The following is a 9464-nucleotide window of genomic DNA, read 5'->3' as shown; positions in this document are numbered from 1 at the left end:
ATATGTACGATCAAGATGGTTTTGTCCATACGAATATGGATATGAAATTAGACAGGGGGTTCGGGAATGTAAGACGTCGGGACTTATGGACTTAGAAACGTACAATAAACTCGGTACTCGGAGCAAAGGGTCGTTGCTATCGTACGGTCGGTAGACGCTCTAAGACCGCGATTCTCTCTATCTATATTCTGCATCACTCTCAGTTCATTATGCCAGTCTGAATTCTAAGAGCGTCCACGCCACGCACGCCTCGTCGTAACGAGGCTTCAATAGTGTGTAACGGCGGTGCGTAATAAACAGAGCAAAAAAACACGAACGACAGGTTTACGGCTACAGGTTTCAGTCACGCATGTGGGCACGCACAACACTGTCTATAATACCTTCTGTAATGCGTAAAATGATGCGTATCGTGCCGGATGAGAAACGGATAAGAAGGGGATGGCGAGACTGACTGATAGAGGAGCCCAATAGCGTTTTTCATCGCGCGGATAAGCAGTGCGCATTATCGGAAGAACGTGCGAGTTATTACAATTGAATTTTCAGTTCAGAGCAATTCGAGAATTTTATCAGCGAAGAGATTTTGATTTTTGAAAATCAATGTATTTGGGGAAATCGAACTTTGAACTTTTGAATTTTTAACTAATTGTTTGTGCCAATCCAAAACCAATTCACAGATATAATCCTAAACGTACGCGAGAGTCCTAATGAGTCGCGCGTGTGTCAAAAGTTCCGAGAAATTTGAGACCTTTCTTTTTTTTTTTGCGAAAGAATTTGGACGAGCACTTTGTGCAAATTTAGCCTTCTCGGATAGATATGTACCGGCTGCACTAAGTCGGGCTAAGGGATAGTGGTTCGTGAGGGAATGCTGGAGTTTTGGTGGTTCAAACACTAGCGAGCAGCAAAATGAACTTTGCGGCGGGCTGTGTGCTGGCTGAATCAGCGGTGTTGGCGTGATGTTGGCGGGAGAGAATGAGGGGCTGGGTAGTTGGACCCGTTTCTTTTTCCTTATTCATTTTGTTCTCATTTCATCGAGGGGGGAAGTTCTCTTTCTGCCAATTTGCGGAGAAGAAGAATAGAGGTACTGGAAGGAAGCTAGCTATCTCCTGGAAGTCGAAGTTACCTTCAGCGGCCGAAACCGGTGCTTCCTACTTCCAGAAGATGGCACAGGCGCTCCCGTCGTCCATCATGCACTCTGGAATACAGAACAGAAACAAAGAAATGGCATTGGACCTAAAAAAGATACACCATTCGTCATCTATATGAATCCTCGCAAGATTCAATTCGATCTTAGTCTCGCCCAACTGCGATTCGTACCCATGCGTTTTCTTTCGTATACTCGTACCGTACAGGACATTTTTTTCGATCGGATCTTCTGTGTGATGAATACGATACAACCTATCACATTATAAAAAAAAAAAAATTATGATCAGTAACAAGAATATTATTTGTAAAAAAAGATCGATGCTTATCGCTGCGTTGAGCGAAAATTACTTCTCTTACAATTTATTTTATATAATTGATCATTACTTATCGATTTTCAGGTTACTTCATTGAATTCATTTGCGTAGCAATGATTAAGTTTCATTAAAATGTATATATTCCGTTTGATTATTGTTAAATATCAAGTGTGAGTATTTTTGATTTTAACATTGCAATTAGATATTATATAATTATAGCAACTAATTTTCATAATATAATATTAGTCGTGGATATAATACAATCAGATTAATAATCGCAGGAATTAAACTATCACGAAATATCAATAATACTGATAACAAGATTTGAAATATTATGCTATTTGCGATAATGAAATTGGAATAATTTCCTTGAATAAACACCTCAATACGTTTGATTGTAACTAATTGAGAAATCTTTCGTAGGAGTTCATATCAACATTCATGAATGCAAATTTATTGCAATTTTTCTAAAAGGTTTCATTCTGTTGTCTTTATCAATAAATTAATTAAGAGACGCTGTTTTTATGCAATGCATCGGGCAATCTCGTTCGAGCAAAAAACACACGAGAGGGGAGTTATGTTTTTCCAGTTAGATCGCGACTGCATCCCGGATTGCGACGCTCTGTTTTCGATCTACCGCATTTCCCGCGTGAATGAGCTTAATGACGCGTTTCGCGAGAGGGTTATGGAGACGCAAAATTGGCGAGCCGAGTTAAAGGTCGTTGTCGCGGATGCTAGACGAGAGCTCATTCCGTGAGATGCCTCGGCTCGCGCCTTCCAGTCAGGCTCCGGGGCACATTTAAGGATTTGTCTCGGGAAATTAGATTCTCGCCTGACTTGCAGCCTCATTGCATCCCCGCTTTCCGCAGATTCTTCCCTCCCCCTCTTTTTACCCTTGGCAATCCTCATACCGCGCATGCACACCCGTCTCGATTCCCTTCGGCATATCAACGCCTCGTCGGGAAATATCCCGTCTGTTCTTAGCCTCGGGTACTTTTCATCGAGAGTTCGCTTCTATTGTCGCGTCAGGATACCGTAGGGACCAAGAATTGGACCTTTGTCGCCTTTGAGCTAAGTGTAACGCGCTCTTCGATTCCCCAAGCGAAAGCGAAAGAGAAATTATCATTTTGCTCTGGACGATGAGAACAAAGCGAACGTTTTGTTTGACACAACGCGGATATTTAAATCACATTTTATTCATGATAATGTATTTTTCCTATACTATAAACCTGTCAAATGGCACTGTTCTGTCGAATTGTCATTAATTAATGCCAATGAATCGCTTTATTTAAATTATTAGGATTAGTTTGAGAATATTATGGATACAGATTTATTCACAATTTTTTAAAAACGTAAGTATAAATCAAAGAAATAGTAAATGGAAAAAACGCGTCAAATAGCTTATTTAACAATATTTAAAAAAAAAATTAAAATTTTTAACATAACGCTTTTTTATTGCAAGTTTTCGATAGAATTGCATATTTAAAGGTTTATAAAGAATGGTTATTACGGAAGAAAAAATATATTGAACAATATCGACATCGTAAAACGATATTATTTTACAATTCATATTTTTTTGTCGCTGGAATAAAAATACTCCAGGTGACTATTCGCGGAGAGAGGGGATTAAAATAATAATTTCAAAAAATATATCTGTTAGCTTGTTATTCTTTTTTTCCAAATGAATAAAATGAGTATTATATTAAGAATTTATTAATATAATTCCAATTAATATTCTCTAAAATAAAATTTAATTATTTTGATATTTTTCTCTCTTTGAATATATTCAGTATATGTTTTCATAAATTTATTATTTAGAAATTGAAGAAAAACTAGCTGTAAAATTAAAACTCTAGTTAAAATAAAATAAAGTCGATGAACATCAAAATACATTTTTCTTCTACGAAATTCAAATATTCTAACACGTTCATTCAAGTGAATATCACAATAAATAAGAATATTTCACAAATGCTTTTGTAATTTTCATATTTCTCTGACATTACTCGTTGCTCACATATACGAACTAACTTTGCGAATACTCTCCGATATACCATAAAATGAAGTTGCAGTACAAATCCAGCGAGTAAGTTTGCGCTCGTCTTACGACCTCGTCATCCTTCGTTCTTCTTCGTAAGAAGAGGTACGAAAACGGACTCTTATAATCCACGAGGATTTCTCTCGGATGAGTTTAAGACCAGTCCACGTCATGTCAGTCGAACTTGGCAGTCGACGCGAGAAGGCGGTTGTAGGCCCCCTTTCCCCTTTTCTTCAATCCGATATTCTGGGATACGTTTATCTACGACGAAGAGGTAGCGGTAAGGCGAGTGATGGCGGTGGGAGCAAGGTGGCTCGCTGAGGGATCGAAACTTATCTACTTGCTCAACTAGCTCCGGTACAGCAGCACCCACCCTTATCCAGTCGTAGAAACTTCGACCGACCCTGAGTCGGTGGGCCAACTTCCGAGATACGCATTTCTCAAATCTGTTCTCGTCGCTGTAAACTTAATTCCAGCTGTGCTTCGGCTGCTATTATCGCGCGTGCAGAGTCTTACCATCGACGTGCGTGAAAAATGTTTCGGAAAAGAGCTACGTCGGGAAGCTTCACTCGAATGGATTTCGCTGAGATTTCTGAAGTAAACGTATCTTTGATGATACATCACTGCGATAAGAACTGGAAAGGATAAGTACATAGCTTGTACGAGTTGCGGTCGTAAAATTGCAACCGATATTACGGAAGATAGTACATTTATGAACGGTCATTGTTCGCGCATCTCAACACGATAAATTTCTAAACGTTAGCAAGGATTTAAGATAAAGTCAAATTTAGCATGAAATATCTTTTGAATTGTTTGTATGGTTTTTCGTACAATTCGCGGATGGATTTATCGCACAAACACTTTACGGTATCTCGCGCGATAAGAGGAATTGGTATAGTAAAACAAGTCATTTCCACAGCCAAATGTTTTAGCCTTGCATCGTCTCGCAATTAAAACCTGATTTACCTTTTGTATCGCTAATAAGACGTTTACTCTGCGCAGTCGCCTTTCGAGTGCTAATTGTTACAGAAGAAAATCTATAAAATAATGTAACTAAACCGCATGTTGAGGACTGTAAAACGCAGGCATAAAGAGTGATCATTAACGTGGAAAAGAGCGAAAAAGTGGAACAATAAAATCTTTCTCGATAGAAGAGAGAAGTAGTTATAGACATTGCTGTCTTAAACCTTAAACTATCATTTTATATATAACGGTGTAACCTTCGTTTTTTTTTTTTAATAGGAATATATCATGAAACAGTTATATCGAGTTTGCTTACTAAAAATACAATGTTTCTCATGTGATAGTTTGAAATCGACAAGAAATATAATCGATTATAGTATATTCGACCTACTTAGAACAACTTAAAGTGGTTCAATTCGATTTAAATCCGTTTTCAGTTCAAGATGAAATTCTTAGAATCCATTTATGCAATCGAGATAGAATTTATATACGGATTAAACCGAAATATGAATTACTGCTGACGAGAAATATTCGAATGAATGCACCTATTTTATCGGATAGTAATCTTGTAATATTGTTAATTGCAAAATTGCGAAACGTGATCAAATGTCACGGAGGTTATTGAAACGTAATATGTCTCTAATATAGTTCAATTCCGATGGAGGATCGGTTTTAACATCTTAAAGCAGATTACACGTAACAACGTAACATCGGACCTCTAATTACGCGACTGAGGATTTGCCATGACCTCGTGCGTTATCCGGACGAATTACATGACGTCATTAACATCTGTATCAGCTCGAGATAATCTGATGAGGATTATGTCAACGGTCATGAAGAATCGTAAAGATCATGCCGGGTTGGCTGTTAAGGATGACGCGATTAGAGGGTGGACAAAGAGAATGAGAGACGCGAAGATGAAGTGGCGGAAACCATCTTGTACGACCGTACGCGATAGAGGGTAGACATCGGCGGTTACCGTTGAGGATGGAGGCGGCTCGACGATGCTGTCGAAGTTCAGTAACCTCCCTGATTGAACTCTCTCTCTTTCTCTCTCTCTCTCTCTCTCTCTCTCTCTCTCTCTCTACGACTACGTAGATACAGCGTCTACATAGGTATACACTGCGCCGCAGAAGCAACGGCGAGAGCAGCACCGTGCTCAGGATCACTCCTGCATCCGCGTCAAGCCGAGGCTTTGTGGGGCCGCACGGAGGCAGGCGACCGGAGATTACAATGGCATCTCCTCCAGATTAGCATATGAATTACGATCCCCCTCATCTACTCCCCTTCGTCGCCCCCGTGCCTTCTTCCGCATATCCCGGTCTAACGCCCTGCGCGATCTCCCTCGATCTCTTCGCATTTCTATATGTATCTCTCTCTCTCTCTCTCTCTCTCTCTCTCTCTCTGTGTCTCTTTCTCTCTTATATGTATTCTCCTCGTTTATCTTGGCGCACTCCTTGCGTTGGAGTCCTGCCCACCTTCGTCGGCAGGAAGGACTTCGGAGTAGTTGCCAGCTCGTCGGGAACGCTGTCCCCGGTGTGGTACGGACTTTGCGAATGGTAACGAAGGGGGCCCCAACGGCTCTTAGCCTTCGGGAATTCCCGGACGAGCTTCCCTGCTATTTACATGCATCGGAAGCGATGCTGGGAGCTTCGACGATGGCGCTCGCCAAACGGATGGAACAGTATCGATCGGCTACGACCCGCCTCCAAAGATAAATACCATATTTTTAATTAAATCGTGACTCCAATGGTACGAGTTATATTTGCCGAGATGCTTTATAGAAATTAACGTATGGGACGAATTGAACGCGAGCGCGAGCGGATGAACGAATGGGGATGGATAAGCGATGAGATTTTTTTCCGCGAGATACTTTACAATGCTCATAATCGCGCCGATTAGAGTGTCGATTAGTTTGTGCTTTTTCTCAAATAATACCAATCAAATTATATATTTATAAGATTGGCAAAGGTGGGCGTATGGTCACGCGATTGGGAAGAAACACGAGCGCAAGCGACGACTCATTAAAAACAATGGTCAATCGACAATTTGTCTCTCGATTATCTGGAGCTTCGTCATACATACGCGGATGCCTGCCTGCCCCCGTTATTCTACTGTGACGCGAAATTTATGACCCGCGCCGTCCATGGCGATAAGCGAATGTCAACATGACGACCATCGCCAGTTGAAAAATTCTACTAATTAATAAAATTGGTTCTCGGCACAAGGTGTGCACGGGGAAGATATGGCGCGGGCGCGAAGAGGAGCCGCCACGCGCGACAACTCTATAGAGAGAACGAGCCGATGAATATCAGCTCGACTGGATGGGTGGGTACCCGCGGTATACATTTTTTATCGTGTAGTCTATCGCGCCGCCGGCGCGAGTATGAATTTTATACGACCAATGTGTTATCGCGACTCACTATTACAGCGAATTATCTGTAGTTTATTACATAGTACTTTTGTACGATTGATATGGAATCTAATGCTATTAAAGACACCGAGTACCTATACTGCGCAGAATAAAATTGTTTCCCCTATGTTTATGTATAATACGAGAGAGAAGTATGGTATTTCCAGCACGAAACTAATTTGTAATTGATTCATCACTGACCGCGTGTTCATGAAATATTTAATTTTTTTCTGTTGTTCATGAATATTCGAAATATATGTGATTACAATCTCTTGCGATATCTTTTTACTTTGTATGGTGTAAAAATGAAAATATTGTGAATAGTAAAAAATGGAAACATTACTTTAAGAGCGTTATGATTCTTTTTCAAAGCTTAATTAAATTTAATTCTATCGAATTTTTGATAAGAATTTTAATATTCCTCATCGTAATTAAATTAGCGAAATAATTTTCGATATTTAGACACATTGGATCGATTGCTTGTTCTCACCTCCGCGGTTTTCACTGTCCGCTGGCTTCACTTGGATAGGACGGTTCATCTGCAACAAAAATAAAAACGACATGTTAATCGTCTCGCAATAAGGTGTTTCTGGTTCCTACGATATTTCTTATATTTACAGAAAGTCGCGCATTTTCGTCTTTTTATTTCTGCTTTTATCCTTTCTGAGAGGATGCGGCAAGTGGAACAAGAAGAACGAAAGCTCATGGCGAAGGACGAAACCGGCATAGCAGGGATAGCAGGAATATCCAGTTTGCCGAGAAAGCGGAAGTATCGTTATTTGTCCGGCATGTATGCGCTCGTCCTTCGCGTCACTTCGGCCCCGTTCAAACACCATCAGCGGTTGCGAGAGCTTCCTCTGCCGTTGACAGTTCTAGCTGTCAGAGTGCGCATGGGTTCGCGAGTAGAGCACAGAAACGGGAACGAGATAGAAGGAGTGACAGAAGCGCTCGAGAAAGGACGAAGAGAATGAGGAGGAGAGTAGCCGGGTATCTCATCCCATCGTTGTGGGTTACGAAAGCACGGAACCCGCCACTCGTCCTTCCGCCGCTAGTCCTGCTAGAAGTCCTTTGGACCGCTGCGGATGGGTCGGGATCCCAACGAACAAATAACATTGTTTATTTCTCGGACGGGTCGCACCGCCGCAGCGCGCTCCAGTTCGCTCCTAGGGGATGAGAATGCATGATTCATGACGTGGGGGACACAAGACCGTACTTCGATTCCAGTTTCCACTCCTCTCGCTTTTCGTTCCGTCTTCGTCCGTCTCATGCGATTTCTCTCCTATCGACTTCGTTCGGTCTTGAACTCTTTGCACAATACACCCCTTCCTCATCCCCTTCTCTTCACCACTTCCGTGTCTCCGTTGGCGCGAATGCCGTTTCCAATAGTGGTATTATCCTACTGCTGGCCTTGCAGATCCTTTCTCTCTGACCAATTTTCCTCCGAGGATCACTGAACTGCCGCAGACGCAAAAGAGTTGCCAGACCTTACGGTTTACCAATGACACGATTTTATCTTTCAAATATTTGTATTATTCGTAATGTGTGAACGTGTATGGTATATCCTTATGGTACCAAGAAAGAAATAATACATGAAAGAGTGTACTAAGGAAAAATTGTTCACTTGACTAAATTAATTTAATTGTCTTTAAAAAATATTATAAAATTTTAAACAATTTTAAATAATTAGGATCGCATTTTAAAATAGAAAATTAAACTCGTCGTGCAATTTGCTTGAACCGATAACTACTTGAAATTATAAAAATTATAAAATTCATACAGAAATATTATTAAGCATCAAAGCACTCGCCTTGATCAAACTTGGTTGACTCTCTTCATTCATTTGTGAATACTTCTCGATCCGTTTTCACTTAATATTATTTAAAAAATAATATTGCATTGCTGTATTGATTATTTTGATTAGTTTGTAGTTGTTTCAATAATTATAAAATTTTTATTTTCATTAATGTACTTAGGTAAATATCATGTGTATGATTTCATTCGATTAAAATGTACGACTAAAAACATGATAATAGGTAGCAGAATACTAGACTGGAAAATCTGGTTTTTAACGTATACAATTGGCATTGACCATCTGTCTTCTATGCTGGCTTCTTTTATTTTTCTTTTATTATATGCTTCTATAAGAATTACGAGGGAAAAGATACGCGATATGTGGGGTGGGAACATGCTTCGGCCCCCCGAAACTTTTTTTGCACGTATGCATATCAAGCACAAAGAGAAGCGACGTTACGGTCGGGGTCAGTGCCACGATCACGTAGACATTATACGATGTATATGTACGTCAAACAAGCGAACATGGATGTTCCGGGTTCATGGAGCTCTCTTCGAGATCGATATAACGCAACCATACTATCGCGACCTGCACACGTATCGTTGTCTCTCTCGTGGAGAAAATTTTTTAATGGCATCGCATTACGTCGTGTTCATATAAGGGATAGAAAACGCGAGATTGGAAGGACTGTGGAAGGGATGGAAAACGCGAGAGATTGCACATTTCTCGAACGTACGAGCAATTAATGTCGTCTCGAGGGATCAAACTTCGCGCTATCGATTAATCCGATGATACGCGACTGTC

General features: G+C 40.5%; 1 protein-coding gene across 12 annotated transcripts in view; it reads right to left on the bottom strand.

Annotated features, from left to right (window-relative positions):
- Positions 1–9464, bottom strand: part of LOC108689105 (CUGBP Elav-like family member 4) — a 672688-nt gene that overhangs the window by 74588 nt on the left and 588636 nt on the right. For 10 of the 12 annotated variants that reach the window (XM_018195731.1, XM_018195734.1, XM_018195733.1 and 7 more), the window contains one exon: positions 7359–7407. In XM_018195731.1, coding sequence (XP_018051220.1) covers positions 7359–7407 — 49 coding nt within the window. Of the gene's footprint in view, positions 1–1120; positions 1186–3865; positions 3889–7358; positions 7408–9464 lie in introns of those variants that run through there. The other 2 variants (XM_018195742.1, XM_018195740.1) reach the window with 2 other exon arrangements.

Source organism: Atta colombica, unplaced genomic scaffold (genome assembly GCF_001594045.1).
Source record: "Atta colombica isolate Treedump-2 unplaced genomic scaffold, Acol1.0 scaffold257, whole genome shotgun sequence".
Lineage (NCBI taxonomy): Eukaryota > Metazoa > Arthropoda > Insecta > Hymenoptera > Formicidae > Atta > Atta colombica.
Note: the sequence above shows the minus strand (reverse complement) of the source record. Positions and strands in the feature narration are given on the sequence as shown.